Source organism: Talaromyces proteolyticus, assembly GCF_021365285.1.
Source record: "Talaromyces proteolyticus strain PMI_201 chromosome Unknown BGW36scaffold_7, whole genome shotgun sequence".
NCBI lineage: Eukaryota > Fungi > Ascomycota > Eurotiomycetes > Eurotiales > Trichocomaceae > Talaromyces > Talaromyces proteolyticus.
The window spans coordinates 2,319,707-2,338,264 of NW_025764283.1; the positions used below are offsets into that span (position 1 = coordinate 2,319,707).

At 47.2% G+C, this 18,558-nt stretch overlaps 9 protein-coding genes across 9 annotated transcripts; 6 read left to right on the forward strand and 3 right to left on the reverse strand.

Moving 5' to 3' along the window:
- The first annotated feature begins 49 nt into the window (after positions 1–49).
- On the forward strand, positions 50–1,890 carry BGW36DRAFT_191087 (acyl-CoA dehydrogenase). The gene is made up of 4 exons (XM_046209795.1): positions 50–789; positions 840–1,067; positions 1,123–1,212; positions 1,262–1,890. The coding sequence occupies exons 1-4, from the start codon at positions 297–299 to the stop codon at positions 1,762–1,764; spliced, it is 1,314 nt and encodes a 437-aa protein (XP_046071649.1). The 5' UTR covers positions 50–296; the 3' UTR covers positions 1,765–1,890.
- A 125-nt stretch (positions 1,891–2,015) lies between these two features.
- BGW36DRAFT_298388 (kinase-like domain-containing protein) lies at positions 2,016–4,307 on the reverse strand (the record flags this gene model as incomplete). The annotated part of the gene is made up of 1 exon (XM_046211429.1): positions 2,016–4,307. The coding sequence occupies one exon, from the start codon at positions 4,305–4,307 to the stop codon at positions 2,016–2,018; it is 2,292 nt and encodes a 763-aa protein (XP_046071650.1).
- A 952-nt stretch (positions 4,308–5,259) lies between these two features.
- On the reverse strand, positions 5,260–6,556 carry BGW36DRAFT_298611 (putative C6 transcription factor; the record flags this gene model as incomplete). Its single annotated transcript, XM_046211444.1, has 2 exons — positions 5,260–6,429; positions 6,488–6,556. 2 exons carry the CDS (start codon positions 6,554–6,556, stop codon positions 5,260–5,262), a joined length of 1,239 nt encoding a protein of 412 aa, XP_046071651.1.
- A 469-nt stretch (positions 6,557–7,025) lies between these two features.
- On the forward strand, positions 7,026–10,756 carry BGW36DRAFT_343776 (putative DNA polymerase delta catalytic subunit Cdc2). The gene is made up of 4 exons (XM_046213158.1): positions 7,026–7,546; positions 7,601–7,975; positions 8,024–9,834; positions 9,885–10,756. Exons 1-4 carry the CDS (start codon positions 7,154–7,156, stop codon positions 10,621–10,623), a joined length of 3,318 nt encoding a protein of 1,105 aa, XP_046071652.1. The 5' UTR covers positions 7,026–7,153; the 3' UTR covers positions 10,624–10,756.
- Positions 10,757–11,015: 259 nt separating this feature from the next.
- Positions 11,016–11,899, forward strand: BGW36DRAFT_428710 (uncharacterized protein; the record flags this gene model as incomplete). Its single annotated transcript, XM_046220590.1, has 3 exons — positions 11,016–11,093; positions 11,173–11,328; positions 11,384–11,899. 3 exons carry the CDS (start codon positions 11,016–11,018, stop codon positions 11,897–11,899), a joined length of 750 nt encoding a protein of 249 aa, XP_046071653.1.
- Positions 11,900–12,773: 874 nt separating this feature from the next.
- BGW36DRAFT_428711 (uncharacterized protein) lies at positions 12,774–13,349 on the forward strand (the record flags this gene model as incomplete). Its single annotated transcript, XM_046220591.1, has 1 exon — positions 12,774–13,349. One exon carries the CDS (start codon positions 12,774–12,776, stop codon positions 13,347–13,349), a length of 576 nt encoding a protein of 191 aa, XP_046071654.1.
- A 106-nt stretch (positions 13,350–13,455) lies between these two features.
- BGW36DRAFT_191125 (uncharacterized protein) lies at positions 13,456–13,836 on the forward strand. The gene has a single exon (XM_046209796.1). It carries the CDS (start codon positions 13,562–13,564, stop codon positions 13,781–13,783), a length of 222 nt encoding a protein of 73 aa, XP_046071655.1. The 5' UTR covers positions 13,456–13,561; the 3' UTR covers positions 13,784–13,836.
- A 715-nt stretch (positions 13,837–14,551) lies between these two features.
- On the reverse strand, positions 14,552–15,178 carry BGW36DRAFT_297703 (uncharacterized protein; the record flags this gene model as incomplete). The annotated part of the gene is made up of 1 exon (XM_046211374.1): positions 14,552–15,178. The coding sequence occupies one exon, from the start codon at positions 15,176–15,178 to the stop codon at positions 14,552–14,554; it is 627 nt and encodes a 208-aa protein (XP_046071656.1).
- A 1,341-nt stretch (positions 15,179–16,519) lies between these two features.
- BGW36DRAFT_428713 (uncharacterized protein) lies at positions 16,520–16,789 on the forward strand (the record flags this gene model as incomplete). Its single annotated transcript, XM_046220592.1, has 2 exons — positions 16,520–16,648; positions 16,712–16,789. The coding sequence occupies 2 exons, from the start codon at positions 16,520–16,522 to the stop codon at positions 16,787–16,789; spliced, it is 207 nt and encodes a 68-aa protein (XP_046071657.1).
- Positions 16,790–18,558: the final 1,769 nt, after the last annotated feature.

Here is an 18,558-nt window from a genome sequence, read left to right on the forward strand (position 1 = left end):
GTATAATAACAATCTATTATTAATAATATCAAATCTCCTCATGCTTGCTGGCACTGCTCTCGTTAGCTGCGGGGTAGGCCCGTTAAACAGAAGTTGCGGGGGGAATTAGTGAGGTTTGACGGTTAATAGCCAAGTTCCGAGGCACAGTCGATCGGTGCCATATTAGTGCGATTCTACTAAACCTCTTCGTTAGTTGCAAGCCCCTTTACGAATCTGAGATTTACTGTCAACTATAAGACTGAGGGTTGAGACTGAAGTTAATATACCGGTATTTCGCATACGGACGGTTCTACAATATGCCACGCACACCTCCCCCCATAACGGCTCCATACAGTGAGCCACTTCTTCCCCAGCTGGATATTGAAAACCCATATTATAATGAGACACATTATGACTTACGGCAACATGTTCGCGAGTATGTCGATACACACATTGCTCCATATGCGCAAGAGTGGGAAGAAGCTGGCCAAGTCCCCGAGTCAGCGCGACTTCGCCATCATCAACTAGGGTTCGGCGTCGTTCACCCACTGACTAACCCCGACGATGCTGCGAACTTGTCTTTACCTGGAGGCGTGCCGCACGATAAGTGGGATACTTGGTGCTCACTTATTGTTAATGACGAATTGACCAGGTGTGGATATGTCGGCGTCGTCTGGGGCCTGGGAGGGGGAAATAGTATTGGAGCTCCTCCAATTGCTCGCTTTGGGACTCCACAGCAGAGACGTCGCTGGCTTCCCGGAGTGGCGAAAGGCGAAATTCGATTTTGCCTTGGGATTACAGAGCCTGATGGTAAGTATGTGTCTAAACAAAGAAAAAAATGTCTTACTAATTATGACTAGCTGGTTCGGACGTAGCCAATATTAGCACCACTGCCAGAAGGGAGAGCAATCATTACATTGTAAATGGCGCAAAGAAATGGATTACGAACGGGATATGGGCCGACTTTTGCACTGCAGCTGTACGGACTGGTGGTCCCGGACGACACGGGATAAGTGTTCTCGTAATACCTTTGAAGGAGCTCGGTGTGAGCCGCAAGCGTATGCATAACTCAGGTGTAAATGCTAGCGGTAGGTGTTGTATGTCAATGGAACGAAACGCTTTGGCAGCTGACCTCTACCTCAGGGTCTACGTTTCTAGAATTCGATGATGTACGAGTTCCAGTGGAGAATCTAATCGGCAAAGAGAACGAAGGCTTTCAAATAATTATGTCAAGTGCGTTTCCCAGAGCTCTATAGTGATTTCTAATTCCTAACTCTTTTAGATTTCAATCCCGAACGTCTTTCCCTAGCCTGTGCATCCCTCAGATTAGCTCGGTGCTGTGCTGAAGACGCGTTCAATTATGCAGTACAGCGAGAGACATTTGGCGCTCCATTAATCACTCGCCAGACAATTCAATCTAAGATATTCAAATTCGGGCAATTAATAGAGCCCGCCCAAGCCTTCTTGGAACAGCTGGCGTATATTATCGAGTCTACAAAAGACCGCCCTGATGTGGTCAATATTGGAGGCATGACTGCGCTGCTGAAGGTAATGTCTACCAGGGCCCTTGAAAAGAGCGTTCGCGAAGCCCAGCAAATTATGGGGGGTGCTGGATACAACAAAGCAGGGAAAGGAGCTCGTGTGGAGCAGATCAGTCGTGATGCGCGTGTTCACGTTGTTGGAGGTGGCAGTGAAGAGATTATGATGGGTTTGGCGATAAGAGAGGAGACAAAAGCTCTCAATGCTCGACAAAAGGCAAAGTCGAAGAAAGCGGCGAAATTATAATTTGAGGTACTTTGAGTTTAAGTTGTCTAAAAGCTTGGAAAAGCTGGCGGTTGAAAAGAATACTCACTATATTAATCCACAATTCCTTACAAATACAGAGTGCCGTGAGGCAGTAACACTTCCATCCGGTTCACAGTGAAGCCCATCAATCATCCATCCCATTCAGAGGTACTTTATTCCCAACGAATACTCTCGTAGAGGTTTCTCAAATTCAGAAACCATTTGATTCTTGAATTGGAAGAAAATATCATCTACGCAGAACATGCCGTCTCAATCATTGTAACCAATTCCAGTAAAGCTTTTCGGATGTCTCTACACCCCAGCCTTCTTTGTGGATCGGGGTGAAGCATGCCTTGAATGCAGCTTGACAAGTATTCACCAACAGACCTGTTGTTGGAAAGTCTAATTCCTCCACGGTCGACCTTTGCCACAAAATCACTTGGAATCTTGACACCATCATGTGCCCCGTGATGGGTTAGCTCGGATAAAACCAACTGGCGCTCCATTTTCGTGTTCAAACGATAGGTGAGCTCAAACAATATCACTCCCAATGCAAAAACATCGAGCTTTTCATCAATAACATACCCAGTGGAGGTATGGGTTGAGTCAAACTGAGACTTTCGTGGACAATAAAACTCCGTTCCAACCTGTCGAAGTCTTCTGGGGCTGTCCTGGACCGTGGTGACATGTGGAACCTGTGGGTCAGTGCAATGAGATACATCTGCAACCAGTCCAAAATCTCCGATACGAGGGCGGTACATATTTCCGACAATCTCATTTTTCAACTTGCACAAATCACAGGCATCCTTTTCGTTTTCTCGCACCGAGAGGAATATATTGGCTGGTTTAAGGTCGCGATGAACAATCCCCTTCGAATGGAGATATTCCACGCCTGAAAGTATTCCAAGCATTAATTTTAGGGAAGGAATGATATGGAAACAGTGGCGTGGCGCTGTGTAAGCTTGCATATCACTGCGGAGTACTTGACGGGGACTGAGATATGAGCTAAGAGTAAGAGGGTGTAGGGACATTTGTATATGAAGTATGATACTTTGGTTTTGTGGATCATCACGCCGCATCAGTTGTAGTTTGGATGGATCCTCACTCATATCATTCGTGAAGATATCCGTGTCTGTCTTGTCCCATGTTGAAGAGTGACCCTGGGAGGCCCCCGGTTCAGGAACACTGAAATTGCGTTGAATAGATTCAACGTCGTCATCATCTTCGTTACTAGTTGTAACACTCTTTTTAGAAAGAGACGATCCGCTCGTGAAATGACTGTCACGGCGGTAGCGGCGTGAATTTGACCAAGGGTTTGCTTCCTGGCTTGGTAAATTTGATGTCAAATCGTCTTCTCCTCCGTTACTAGACAGACCAAAGACAATACCGAAGCTCTGATCCTCTTCAGCGGGATCCTCCTGTACGGACTCAATCCTACTTTTTATCTCGGGTTCTGAATCTAGAGACGGGGGACTCGCCATGTACACATGGTTTTCCTCAACCCAGGCCCCAAAATAACGGACAACGTTCTTATGTTCTAGACGGGCCAAAGTTCGAATTTCTTTCAATATATGCTCTAGATGCTGTACCCCTTCCTGCTGTAGCATTTCTAAACGCCTCTTGCTCAAAGGTATCTTTTTTATTGCGTAGCTCTGTCCGTCCATATGGTGCCTTGCTTCGAAAACCTGGCCAAATGAGCCTCGGCCTAGCAATTTCACCTCTATGAACTCGGAAGTATATCTCGACAACCGGTCAGAAATTGGACCAGCTCGAGTACTCATCATTGCGAACGGCTCGCTAGAATGCTGAGGGGCCCGCAATAGATTTGTAAACTGAACAAAACCTTCTGAGTGGGTATGGTGATTGTCGTAGGCCGGGTACCTTTTCTGCAAGTTCCAGATATTCTCCTGTGAGGGAGTACGTGAGACAACCGCCGGTCTGTGTTTCAATGTAGGAACAAGTGTTTTGACTGTTGAAGATGGTTTCTTTATTTCATTCTCTTGTTTTTTCGAGCGAGGTCGCCTTTCTGAGGGTACCGTGTTCACTCCTTCGACAGCAGTGTTTCCTAGCACATCTAGATTGTCACGGTAGTATTGACGGATTCGTTCCCAGTCATCATCGTCGATGCCTCCAGCGACAATCCCATGACTGGACAAAAATTGGGACTTATACTGATACATTTTCTTGGCAAGTTGTTTCACCTCGGGCGAGCCTCGTGTGAATCTATTAAATGACCCGGGCTGCGCATTTAACCAATCTTCAGCACGACTGAGACAAAAGAATTCGAGCAAGGCAGATGTCATCACTGCCGCATGTCCGTCCGCATCAAGGTCCAATGCACCGCCTAAGACACCTCCATTTTCAGGAGGTCCTGGTCCTTCGAGCAGTAGTTCTTCAAGGTTCATTGAGGGAATCTCTTCCTTGTCAGGAGTACCGAAGGTGTCGGCGTTATTAGTTGATGCCAAATCGTCGTTATCACTTTCCTCGGAGCTAGAGTCCGGATCAGACGATGAGATGTCCGTGGGTGAGCGGAACATAGACATCTTGACAGGTTGCACGGAAATTGGGTATACTTTGTTTAAGCATCTGACAAGGGCGACACGGCCGGGATGAAGTAGTATATAGCGTTTTCATGAAGTGTCTAAGCACCTAACTGCACAACGGAAGCCCAAGGTTGATGGCTGAAAGAAAAGAACAGGTAGACTCGCAAAACACAGGGACATCTGTTCATTCAAAACACTTGTGGCGGGGTTACTCCATTGCGTAGAACATCGCATTCAAGGTTGAACCGCTATAATTGAGTCTAGCGCCTGATATGTACAGAGAAACGAGACCTTTCCCTGATCCAAGGCGAGGACCCCTACATATGTACTTGTTCATCTGGAGCGAGCAAGCTGAAGGTTGGCTGAGCAGGTGGTCACGTGTTGCCATTTTGACTCACACACCCCACTTTTCCCTCACTTGCCCAATCAAAACGCGCGGAGGGAAGAATCACTGTAGATACTGCTGACTGCTATTTCTTGTTTATTACAGACTTTGCGTTGTTACACATATCGCCCATATGCGATTGTTTGTTCAATACGCAGGTGTATTATTGAACGAGCTAGTAATAGCTTACTCTCAGACCCCTACTTGGAGAGACGGATATTGCTTCCTGTTTCCATATGTTTCTATGCAAGGTGGAAGTGGTCAAGGAAAGGGCGCAGCGCTGATTTATTATTATTGTCTCCTCAGTTTTCGCTAGGGTAACAGACATGTGTCATATCTCGACTCGTCATTTGCAATGATATCATATCATCAACAGTGCACCATGACGGTCAATATGAGTGGAGATGTGCCGACTCGTCCATGTATATCCGCATGCCACCGCATCTCTCTCTAGGCAGAAGACTAGGAGACAATGATAATGCATGGCTCGACTACCATCTTTTTTGTAGGCGAGACAGCTGCTGCAGAGCAACATTTCTATATCGCAATGCGGCTTAGTTGTCAAACTTAGCTGGTTACACCTACGACCTCCATAGGCCACCGAATGATATCTCTCCAATAAGGATCGAACAGGGTATGTATAGACTGCAGCAGTTGCCGAGGCCACTCTTTGATCCACCAAAAATCGTTCATCATGTGTAAAAGAATGCAAAAATGGGCCAATGCAACCAAAGACATTGGTCGCCGCTCCCTTAGGCTTGATATGAACGCCGGTTTTACAGTAATAGGCCATCTGAAAACCGATATAGGGTCAAAACCTGAGTGGATTTGTTCAAATGATAGCGACAACTCAGATAGCGCATGCTCGCACACCGCTGTCTCCTCAATGGTTTGACCAGTGACAGTCAAGTCGGTATTGAGCTTGAAGAGAAGAGAAAGTTTTTCATCAACATCGGCAGGTATTGGCTGAGTTTCTACTGTTCGTATACTAGCCAGTACATTTGGTACCCAACTATTGGCAGTCTTCAGCCATTGTGTAGATGTTTGAAGGATTTGCGAGACACCGCGGCATAGATTCACAACTTGAAGCATCTCATCGATTGGAGACAGTGAATGGACGCCAGTAGTTTGTGGAGAAGCAAAGGCCAATACGGCCGCAATGCTGGAAAATGCAAACAGAGCTTCACTGTTAGATGGTGTGATATTGTCAAGAGCTTTTCGAAATAAAGTCAGTGCTAAGGTTTGATGACCAGCGGCAAGCTCGTCATATCCCTTGGCTCGCTCGCTTCCCTTATTTAAATATGCGAGGTGTGAAGCCGATAGCGCGAGCAGCCCATGCATTAAGAACGGATGAGACAACGCGATTTTGGGCACCTCGTTCTGAAAGGAAGCAGAGAATTTATCATGACATGAAATAGTCCTGTAGCTAACTGTTGAATAATGATGCATAAGTTCCAAGTCACGTAGATGTAGATCTCCTGGGAGGTGCCCGTCTCGTTGAAGATCCAATTTGTTCAAAGGGTCCGGCTCTGGGGATACAATCATTGCAGGGGACGGTGAGGACGTCAAGGTTACAGTTTCGGCAGTGTTAATCAGGTCCATTGACGAAGATCCGAGTGAAATGCGCTGCGCAGGATCATTTTGCGCTAGCAGTCGGCTTTTTACAGGAGACATTGAATAGATGCAGTCTATTTCATGTCTTAAGCAGTTATTGCAGCTTGGGGTTCTCTCATCGCACTAAAATACGTATCAGTATAGCCAAGTGCAAGTCATATCGACCCATAAAGTTGGATACCTTGATTCGCCGATGCTTACACTGGACACAGCCCAGCCGGCTTTTGGTGTGCGTTCGTCGGGATCTCATGCTTTCTGTATCAGTAGAGTGTCTCTTGTAAAACCGAAAGATGAATTTTCTAGCATGGCAAAGCGACAAATGCGCCTCAAATAGCACCAAGCCGTGTGATCAATATAAAGCATATCAAGCGATCCGGATGAACATCAAAAACGAGATGTTCCGGCCGCGAAGATTGAACAACGTTGGGGGCAAGCTGTTCATTGTTAGGCGGCGAAAAGCGAGATCAGCAGATATATGGTTAGCATGGTACAGCCCTGCGTTTGTGGCGGGGATTCTCGCTCTCCTCAAATGCGCACGGAGACTATTGTATTATTCTTTCGTTTCCTTTCCACCGTTGCCGTCATCGTCAGACGGAACCACTGGAGATGAATAGATTGCCTTGCTGCCTTGCTGCCTTGCTGCCTGGCCTATTAACGCGTCACGTCACTAGCGCGTCTGGAAGGCGATCTGGGCCCCTCTAACTCTCTAGCCAGGAGTGCGCATGCCAAACAAATGTTTGACTGCATTGCCAATGCTATTTGCCTTTACAAACCTTCGAATGCTCCAAGTACTCGTGGTAGTTTGTGTTTCTGGATTTCCTAGTTCTGTCTTGCATGGTAATCAACCATGGCCGAAACCGCTTTGAAGCCGCAAAAACGCATCCTCGGGGATGCGACGATGACTTCTGGCAATATTCAACCCAACAACGCGTCCAAGAAACGAAAACTCGATGCAGACGAATCCTCAGCCCACCTGAGCATCCCTCCAAGGAGTAGTGCTTTGAAGAGCTTCGGCTCGAGCCAACCGCAACAAAAGAGCCGCTTTGAAGAAGACTTGGAGAAGCTTACCCAGGATATTCATGGGCTTAAGGAAAACAATTCCGAGAAAGATCAACAATGGGAAAGGCCTTCATTGGAAGATTTTGATCCGGCAAAGGACAATTTATGCTTCCAGCAAGTAGATGCTGAGGAGGGTGCTCTAGGCGGCAAGGCGACTGTGAAACTTTTTGGTGTGAATGAGGTTGGTGCTGTAATGTGGAAACACGCATTATAAGCTTGAGCTAACGCCATTCAGAAAGGGAACTCTGTCCTTCTCCATGTCGAAGATTTTCGACACTATTTTTACATCGCCGCTCCAGTAGGATTTCAACCGGAAGACTGTCATGCATTCACAACTTTTCTCAATCAAAAACTAGGGGGCTTCGAACGGGCCGTTCACTCTGCAAATGTTGTGATGAAAGAAAATCTTTACGGCTTTCAAGGGAATGAGAAGAAGTGGTATATCAAAATCACGGTTATGGACCCCAAGCATATCGGCAAATTGCGCAACACCTTAGAGAGAAGTATCTCATCATGCAACTTCAAAGGCTTATGGGGGACAAGCGATGATGGAGGCATTATGACATTTGACAACATTCAGTATGTGTTAAGATTTATGATTGATACTGGGGTAAGTAATAACTCAAACTCACTGCGAATCTGCATCTGACCATGGAAGATTTCCGGTATGTCCTGGGTGGAAACCAAGGCGCAGAAGTATCAACTGGTTCCCGTACATCAGAGAGTTTCAAATTGTCAGATTGAGGCTCGTGTTTCTTATCACGACCTGATCGCTCACTCACATGAGGGCGAATATGCAAAAATGGCTCCATTGCGAATTCTATCGTTTGATATCGAGTGTGCGGGGCGAAAAGGAATTTTCCCAGAACCAAACCAGGATCCTGTGATTCAAATCGCCAACGTAGTTACACGCCACGGAGAATCGAAACCGTTTATTCGAAACGTTTTTGTCCTGGATACCTGCAGTCTTATCGTCAACACTCAAATTTTAGAGTTCAGGGACGAGGCAAAATTACTAATGGCCTGGAGGGACTTTCTCGAGAAAGTTGACCCGGACGTCATTATAGGATACAACATTTCGAATTTCGACTTTCCATATCTTCTCGACCGAGCGAAACATTTGAAGTGTAACAATTTCCCATATTTCACTAGATTGGTCAACCACAAGTCCGAAGCAAAAGATACCAATCTATCTAGTAAACAAATGGGCAATCGTGATACGAAGTCAACAAACACAAATGGCCGAATCCAGCTAGATCTTCTTCAGCTAGTTCAACGCGATCATCATCTCCGAAGTTACACCCTGAACTCGGTCTGCGCTGAATTTTTAGGCGAACAAAAGGAGGATGTTCACCATACTATGATCACTGAGCTGTTTAACGGCACTGCTGATTCACGAAGACGACTGGCTGTGTATTGTCTGAAGGATGCCTACCTGCCACAAAGGCTCATGGACAAATTGATGTGCCTTGTCAATTATACCGAGATGGCGAGGGTCACAGGTGTGCCGTTTAATTACCTCTTATCCCGTGGCCAACAGGTCAAATTCATCAGTCAACTCTTCCGCAAAGCGCTCCAGCAGGACTTGGTCATCCCAAACCTGAATAAGCAAGAAGAAGGTGATTACGAAGGTGCTACAGTTATTGAACCTATCCGAGGTTATTACGACGTCCCTATCGCTACTCTTGACTTTGCTTCTTTGTACCCGTCCATCATTCAAGCTCATAATCTTTGCTACACTACCCTTCTGAACAAGAAGGCCGTTGATCACTTTGGGTTCAAACAAGATGAGGACTACATTGTGACACCGCACGGTGATATGTTCTGCACACCGAGTGTTAGGAAGGGTTTGCTGTCTCAGATTCTCGAAGAACTTCTCGCAGCAAGAAAGAAGGCCAAGAAGGAACTGGCCATTGAGACCGATCCTTTCAAGAGAGCCGTGTTGAATGGTCGACAGCTTGCTCTGAAGATCAGTGCTAACAGTGTATACGGTATTACCGGCGCAACTGTTGGAAAGCTTCCTTGCTTAGAGATTGCTAGCAGTACCACTAGCTACGGTCGTCAAATGATCGAGAAGACGAAGTCAGAAGTCGAAGGAAAGTATACTATAGCTAATGGGTATTCGCACGATGCTCAGGTCATCTATGGCGATACTGATTCCGTCATGGTCAAGTTTGGTGTCAAGACGCTTGAAGAATCAATGAAACTAGGGGAGGAAGCAGCTGACTATGTTTCATCAAAGTTCATCAAACCGATCAAATTGGAGTTTGAGAAAGTGTATTTTCCATACTTGCTTATCAACAAGAAGCGCTACGCCGGTCTTTATTGGACGAATACGAAGAAGTACGACAAAATGGATAGTAAGGGCATTGAGACTGTTCGTCGTGATAATTGTCGACTTGTTCAAACAGTTATTGAAACTGTTCTCCATAAAATTCTAATCGACCGAGACCTCGAGGCAGCACAAGAGTAAGAATCGCCAATTCATTTGTCAACATGCTTTGCTAACTTTTCTGTAGTTATGTCAAGGATACAATATCTGATTTGTTACAAAATAAAATCGATATGTCAAAGCTGGTTATTACCAAGGCATTATCAAAGTCGGCTTACACTGCTAAGCAAGCGCATGTTGAGCTAGCAGAGCGTATGCGCAAAAGAGATGCTGGCTCTGCACCGACACTTGGGGACCGAGTCGCCTACGTGATTGTCAAAGGTGCGGGCGGGTCGAAAAACTACGAAAAGTCAGAAGATCCTATATATGTCTTGGAGAACAACGTCCCCATCGACACGAAGTACTACTTGGATAACCAACTTGCCAATCCCCTGGGCCGTATATTCGAACCTATCTTGGGTGAGAAGAAGGCCGCGCAACTGCTTACTGGTGAACATACGCGGTCTATATCTGTTGCTGCGCCTACCTTGGGCGGGTTGATGAAGTTTGCGAAGAAGACGCAGACTTGCATGGGATGTAAGAAGCCTTTGGTCGGTAAGGATGAGATGGCAGGAGCTGTATGCGAGAACTGTCGCCCCAGGATGGGCGAACTTTATTCAAAGACGTTGATGAAAGTCTCTGACCTCGAAGTGCGCTTTGGGCGTCTCTGGACACAATGCCAGCGCTGCCAGGGAAGCTTGCACTGCGAAGTCATCTGTTCGTCGCGTGACTGTCCGATTTTCTATATGCGAATGAAGGCGAAGAAGGATGTAGAAGACGCGGAGAAAGAGCTTATGCGCTTTGATTATGATCCAGGCGCATGGTAGTCAGTCGACGAACGGCGAGTGTTTTTACGGTTGAGTTGGTTTTGGTTTCTTCGCCTGTGTGTGTATGTAATAGTGCTGCAGTTATTTTGGCCTGGATATGGATCATATACATGGGGGTTTCCAGAGTAAACAATCATGCCTAGCGATTCGATGTTATATTGTAGACGACGCTGGCCCCAACCCAATTGCGGCGCCGGAGATAAGCCTCATGGACGGCAGTAGCGATGCGCCACTAAGGGCGACCTAACTGGATCTGGCATGCAGATGCAACTAATTGAATTCGCCATGTGGAGACCTCTCCGGATTGCTTCGATGCTTAAATGCGACTTCATGCGCTCGTTGATTCTGCTGACCCTGACACGACAGTTTTATTCTATACAGTGCGGCACGAAATGCGACCTGCGGCAGATCCTCACGCGGTGCCGGCCTCGTGTGATGAGCCTGCCCTACCAGAGTCGCTGTTGCCAGCCGTAAGCAGCTCCTCCTGTGTCCTGTTCGTTTTCCGCAGCTAGATGACTGGTGACTGATGAGCTGTCGAGCACTTTGCAGGCGATAGACAGGTACGAGTCGGGTCTATTGTCCCATCTGGGCCTGGTCAAGCGGCTGCAAACTGGAGATGGAGCAGTGGCACACCAGACCGTTTCCCAGGTGCTGGAAAGCGCCCAGAGGTTGCTGGATCAGTTCTCGGTGCTGAGGAACAAACTTGTTAGCTCGCCACTTTCTAGCCTTGCTCGTCTTTTCTGCTTACTGATGAACCCAGGTCTCCTTGGCATCCAGCGATGAGCCCGCAATAAAGAACGGGGAAAACTCACAAAGTGAGCGGAATATCCACCGCGCGACGGGGGCGTCGCGCATTTCGAAAATGACTGGTAATGGATCCAAGTCACAAGTTCCGCACTCTCACGAACCTTGCATTTCTCCAACTCTGAAGCCTCGCTATGCCTTGAAGCGCACATGGGTGCAAGATACCGATTCGGGAATAGAAGATCGAAGCGATCGAAATGATGACGTATCGCAAAAGCGCCCAAGAACAAAACTAAAACTACCTGGAGCAAGCAACGATGTCAATGACTTTGTACCAGTAGCCTTGCAAAAGGATGACATATCCGAAGAAGTAGAACAGCGATTGAGACTTCGAGAGGAAAGGCGAGAAAAGCGCAACACAGTGTCGACGAATAAGCGGAAGAGAGATAGCACCACAGCTAAGGATGATATCGCTCTGGTTAAGGCAGAACAATTAATTGGCAAACGTCACAAGGCAGAGCCATTTGAATAGCGACCGTTCCTCGACATACTAGACCAGTTTTGGCACGATTGTTGGCGGATTTGGGTTTCTCCATGAACTCTAGACGTCAACAATACCAGCCCATAATAGCGACAGGCACCCGAAAGCGATGAATCGTCTGAATCGATCAAATTAGGTTTATTACACTCCTGTGAAAAACAATGCCAATATGCTACAAAAATACGAATTGTCCAAAGCGTGGCGCATCAATTGAGGCTATGATATATTACGTCCCTGTGGTGGAATTGCATCTTCCCCTACACATCATAATAGCTGCGCCTACAGCCAGACTTCACAATGTGCATTACCGCAAGATTACCGGCAAACTCAATGGCAACCCTCCAAACCATTCCATGGAAATAGATAGCCGGCATCAATTCAATTCCAAAATTGGACAAGTACGAAATTGATACTTCGAGTATAAAGCAATCCTCGTTTTTGGCCTCTGACAATCCTTTTTTTCTCTCCTCACCCTACTCCCAGATACATGATACTGGCCTAGTACTCCCCTCAACAAAAACCAGCTTGAAGTGAAGCCCCCATTGCAGTCTAAAAGAGCTCAAGGCGTACTGGGTTTTTTGCGTGTTCTGCTAAAAATTCTTACTCGTGTGCCTTAAAAAAAACGGCCCTTGAAGAAAAAAATGGTTAATTGATTTATGATATCTGGAAACCTCTGAGACCTGCACTGGTCTACCCCTTCCCAAGCTCCCGATCTCCTTCTCCGAGAACTTGACAGTATACATCGTATCCAACAATCCGCCCACCTTACATATCTGTGGCTTCCGTTGAAAATCCACTCTTGCATTTCATCTTGCACACATCATTTAAAAGCATATTTAAAAGCATACTGCGTGCTTGCTTCATCATGGCTTACACCGCACTTCAATCCCCTCACCAGGGCAACAAGTTCCCTGGCCGATGTGGCGGTCGTCATAATTCCAATGCAAACTTCTGCAAGCATTTTAACCGCCGCAATAAGGCGCATTTCTCAAATGAATTCGTCAAAGATATTGACGGCAACATCACCATGGGGGGCGTGGAGTCTGCAGCTTCACGGCCCTTCCCTCAGGGACACCAAAACCCGGGTCCCCATCGCGGTAATGGCCGCAATCGTAATAATCGAAAGCGTAACCGGCATCAAAAAACAGGTCCCCGTGGTCCTCTCCCGCAACAGCGAAGGAAGGGTCAAGCTCAAAACGGGGCAAAATCATCTCACGCTCCACGAGAGCTAAACTTCTGGGAACAAGTCAACTGGGAACTAAAAGACACTCACATGCAGGACACTCCTGCACCTGCGGAATGGACCCAGTTCTCGTACGCTAATACGAATTGGCTCCAAACTCAGATGGACTACGACGATGACGTTGTCATGGGTGAAGCACCCTCGCTCACCATGTCCCTTCTACCCGAGATGATGAGCCTGATGAGCGTGCGCTCGTGATCGCACCATCAGAGAAATCTCTTCTATATGTCTATTATTGATCCTAATGTCCTGGTGAGCGTGCGCTCGTGATCGCACCACCAGCTGAAATTTTACCTGGAAAGGGGTTTGGCAACGGATGAGCGCATGCCCGTGATCATGCCATCCGGCCAAGCAATGTATATGTCTATGACTGAAAGGTCTATTGAATATTCTATACTGGCACCTAGCTCATGCGGGTTGCCGTGATATCTATGTTGTTGTATCGGAGAATTTTTGTACTGCAGTGGCTTCTGCCTTTGCTATCAATGCTTAGCCCTGTGGGGACGCTCGCAGCGGTGTATGCATTCATTTCAAAAGGTTATTCGGGTTGGACAATGGGATCACTTGCCCTTGTGGCATTTTATTTCGGGAGGTCGCCAGGACCTGAGGCCTGTGCAATTTATCGGTTATGAATCTAGGCAACTTGCCGTTAACGATCTTTACGTGGTGTATCTCACAATTTGGGGACGTCTTGTCAAAGAGTCTTGTTCAATTTATGTCTGATTCTTCTCAGTATGTCAAAAAATTTGAAGTTCTGTATCCCCGGGGATCTTGTTTGTTGCCAAAATAAAAAATTTCAAAGTCTTGTCAAATGTTCTGTTTACAATTTCACTGTTTGACTCTGCATAGCATTGGTGTTTTGGATCTGTGATGATGATACCCGCAATCTTTGTCATGAAATTATGGTTTTTGGGATCTCGTCGACCACAAAGATGGTCTGACATGACTGTTGAACATAGCATCCATTAAAACAATTGAGTTGATACGATTGGGTTCTGTCTAGCCCCGAAACTGGCTCATCCCTCAAAGTTAGATAGATTGAATTTCAAGGTCGCAAAGACCACGTACATCCACCACTTCCTTTCCAATGTCTAATTACATATAGTCTTGATTTGTAGTACCTGCTTCATACAAAGGTTGGCGACCACGCAAAGGAGCGCTTCATGTTGTCCGCCAGAAATTTCTCTCGTTAATCAGCCACCTAAGTTGGTGTTTCGTATCAGTTCATTTCAGTAACAATGTCCAATTGATGCTCGGTACTGTTCAAGACAATTTGAGCTCTGTTCTCCTTAGATAGGCATGGTTATTCTAATATACAACCCGATCCACTGTCAAATGCATACAATAATGTACAAGAAGCGAAAAGCCGGATGCTGTCAAAGAAGCCAACAACCAAACTCCTACTTCTCTGGGTCGTTCTTCGTTTCGTCGTCAAACCTTTTCTGGTCCCCTGTCTTGCCCCAGTTCCACACGTCCCATATATGCTCCATGATCAAATCACCATACCCTTTCCCCTCAGCCAAAGCCTTCTGCTCCTCTCTTAGCCTTTTCTCCTTCCAGCCTTCGGCCTCCGAGCCCATCCAGATCTTTTCCGGAAGGGATCGGTCGCCAAATCGCTGGTTGGCTTTGTATTTCTCTAGATCCTCCTTCGTGGCCATCGACGCCTCTTTGGCGGCACGTAGCTGGTCTTGAATTTCTGCTGCCTTTTCGGTTGGAAGCGGGTTGAAAAGATTTGCTATGCCTTTCGATCGCGCATCATGAGATTCTGGCCTGCCAAAGTATTTCACCCCGATATCGTCGAGAATGCCGCGACCATCCGGATTTCTGTCTCGGTAGATGTGGTTGGCCGAGACAGCAAAGGCGGCGGACAGAGCGAATGTGTTGAGATCGAGTTTGCGAGGAGGGAGGATGATGAGGATGGGTGCGCCGACGACAAAGGTCCATGCAGCGTATGTTTTGAATTTGAGAAAGTCCTTTGCGCGGCCGTCTTGATGTACGGTGTCGGAGGGATCTGAATTCGAGGCCATAGCTGAAAGATCAAGAAAACTTCAGGTTCTGGGACCAGCCCGGCCGTGGTAGCTAATGTGGTGGGACTGATAAATGTGCAACGGTTGAATTAATTCCGAGGTGTCTCGATAGACAGATCTCCGCCGGCAGATCACGTGACATTCACTGCCATGTGGACGATCTCCACATGGTTAAGAAGTTCAGCCATGTGGTTTGTTTGCATCCATATGCCACTGATTATTATGGTGACAATGAAAGACTGCGACGAGAGAGATACCTTCGCAACTTGCGGCTGAATGGATATTGCAGTAGTAACATGTCTGATGTACTGTTGTGCCAGCTGATAACGCGCGCATGACGATAAGGAAGACTTCCAGGCTCAGACTCAGCTGCAACGTCGAGGAGAGAGTGATCGATCGGCTCGCCGGCACTTTCTTGGCGACAGGGTGGAGCGCTATCGACGACGTAAAGTCACTAAATTGTAACACCTGTATCACTAAGCCTTAGTAGCGTAAGCTTAGTTGTTCGAATAACAGAACTAAGCATCCATGGTGGGTCCTTTTTCAGCTGGCCAGCGGCATTTCCCATTTCCTTGCGGAGCGACAGCCGACAGTATTCGCTGTAACAATCATTTATGCCGACAACGTGCAGGGCCCCAGAGACTGATCATCGGCTAGGAGCCTAGTAAGCACACCTGATTGGCACGTTATGGTCTGCAGAGGATGAGAGAGTTTCAGAGAGAGTCTCAGAGAGAGCGGTGACCACCCTCGGCGCTGTGGCACGCTGTGGGGAAGTCTTGTAAGGCAGTCGGCGTTATGTCGATGCGAGTGCGCAGAGTGCAGACGGTTGTGCCTATCATGGCGGTGGGTGGCTATGTGGTGTTCCTAACTTGGCGAGGACTAAATTATACTCTGCGCTGTTAATACTTAATAGCCTGTTATGATGATGTGGCTTGACCTGGTGCGTATGCGATATTACGCACCAACGCCGGGCAGGACGCATGAGGATACTGGTAGTGGAAACGTTGACGGAGGTGTGGCTGAGGATGGGAATCAACAATAACTAGTATGAACCAGGGATCAATAATACGCTGTGACAATGACAGTACTCACTACAGAGTAATTACTCCGGAATCATCAGCAGTGGAAGTGGTGGTGGTGGTGGTAATAACTGAAATGGCCAAGCTTTCTGCCGACAGCCGGCAAGAAGCGTTTGTCTTTAGCAGCGTTGTCCTCCTTAAAGGCCGCGCCTTCCCCTGAGCCACTCCTCCTTCTCCTCCACATAATAGTTACTGCTCTCGCTTTCCTGTTTCATTCCCACACCAGCATCCAGCAAGACATACTCCAGTCACTCCATTCACAATGTTCGAGAACGGCTTTCTCTCCTTCTTCAAGTCCTCAAAGCAGGAGGAGCCCCAGCCTACCTGGAATGCCACAACCATGACGATGGAGCAGCCTGCTAACTACACCGGCAGCCAGGAAGCCCAGCCCGTATGTTTTATGCCCGGCTTGCAAGTGCACTCAAATGCGACTAACACTGGCGCGACCAACTAGGCCTCGTCTTCTCAGGAAGAACAACAAATGAAGCTCCGCGGTGGCGGTGGCTGCTGTGATGTTTGCTGCGGATGGTAGGCACCCTCTCCTCTAGCATTGTGCATGCTTCCTGAAGACTCGTGCTGATACATGTGTGCGATGCAGCTGCGCCGGTTTGCTCGCTTTCGAGTGCTGTGAGGAATGCTGCTAGACGAGCCGATTGATTCTCATCCCTTCACCTGCTTGCGCATCGTGATAATTTACGATCTTGCAATGTTTTGCTCCTCCTTTGGCCCTCGTGGCCTTGCGATACTTGTTGGCTGCTGTGATACTCCGACTGATGCCTGTCATACCCTAGCTTTATTTTGACTTATTCCTCTCTTTTGTGTCTATTATTAAAAGAGAGCTAGTCTATCTAATGGCGAATGACTAGAGCAATTGCTACAAATTTCAAACTTGCCGTAGTCGCGATAACATTGTGACTTCCAGCGTCAGAGAGTATTGACGTCACGTTCTGAATATACACATACACATAATACTAATAATAATGTGCCGTATGTAATTGGGGGTAGGCTAGACATCTTTAATATGCCCTCTACGTCATGAGTCGAGCTAAAGAGGCTTGAAGACCAAAAAAAAACGGTGGCGCCGATCTCATTTCGTACAGGATCATCATGAAACATGCCGAAGCATTCGAGAGATGATTCTACCAAAAGAAATAACCATCTTCCGACTCAACTGCCATGGTGTTAATCATTGATGGGGACAGGGTTATTCTTGTTACAGTTACACTTCCTGATGAGCTGTATTACTATCAAATGGTGTAGGCTGTACGGGCCATACAGTTTCATACGGATACGTTTCTTACACTAAGGATCAGTCAGGAACGTCTGCGGGTCTGGTGGTGCGTCGCAATAATTATTGGTCCAGGAACGCAGTTACGTTGTTGCCTGGTGGTTATGGTTATACAGCCTAGCAAAGTGGCATGTCTAAAAAAAGACAACGCAAAAGGATCCACTACTAATTATCCTGGACACTGCTGGTTTATTCTGGCGACGAGATTAATAGTTGAAAGCTGAATGCACCGATGCGGCGTCTAGAAAAAGATTAGCGTAGAGGATTATGCACCAGCGTCATCGAAAAGCCACTCCATCCAACGCTCTCTAGAAGCGCGTCGCAGCGTGGTACTTGATAGTAGTGTGACCATCGTCAAAGAAGGAATCCGATTTCACAAACCCACCAGTCACACGCTCCATAAGTTCCGGTCCGTTCTGGCGACGAGAAAAGTTGCACTTCTCGCTCGCCTCTGCGTGAGACACTAGCGCCGTGACCGTCTTCATCACCTTCTTGCAAACCGGACACCTAAAGGAAGGCAACTGTGAGCATTTAAAGGTCACCACGAGGCGAAGACAAACGTACATAAACTTCTCAGACCGATGAGAGATCAGGTGCTCGGCAAGCTTTTCAGGGGTCTGAAATTCCTGCTGGCAGCATTCAAAATTGCCCGAGTAAGAGTTGAGGTATCGGTTTGGATCGAAATGAGGCCTGTACGTGCGATACAGCTTCAGAATTTGTGATCCGAGGTGAGAAGGTGTGTGTGAGACCAATTTACGACAGTCGGGCTTGCTATCTTCTGCTGCATCCTGGGTCGCGATGAACGTCTGATGAGCCCCCGACACTCGGTCATTTGCATAATCGCGCTTGATGTCATACGCGATCTTGTTGGCTCGGCCTTTGTCTGGGGTCACCGAGTGGTTTTCGGGATCCGTCGCGGGTGTCAATGATGGCCAATGCTTCCATGAAAGCGTGTCAGTGATGCGAGGCTGATGGACAAGTGACTGGCGTCTTTCACCTGGCCAGGTTATACC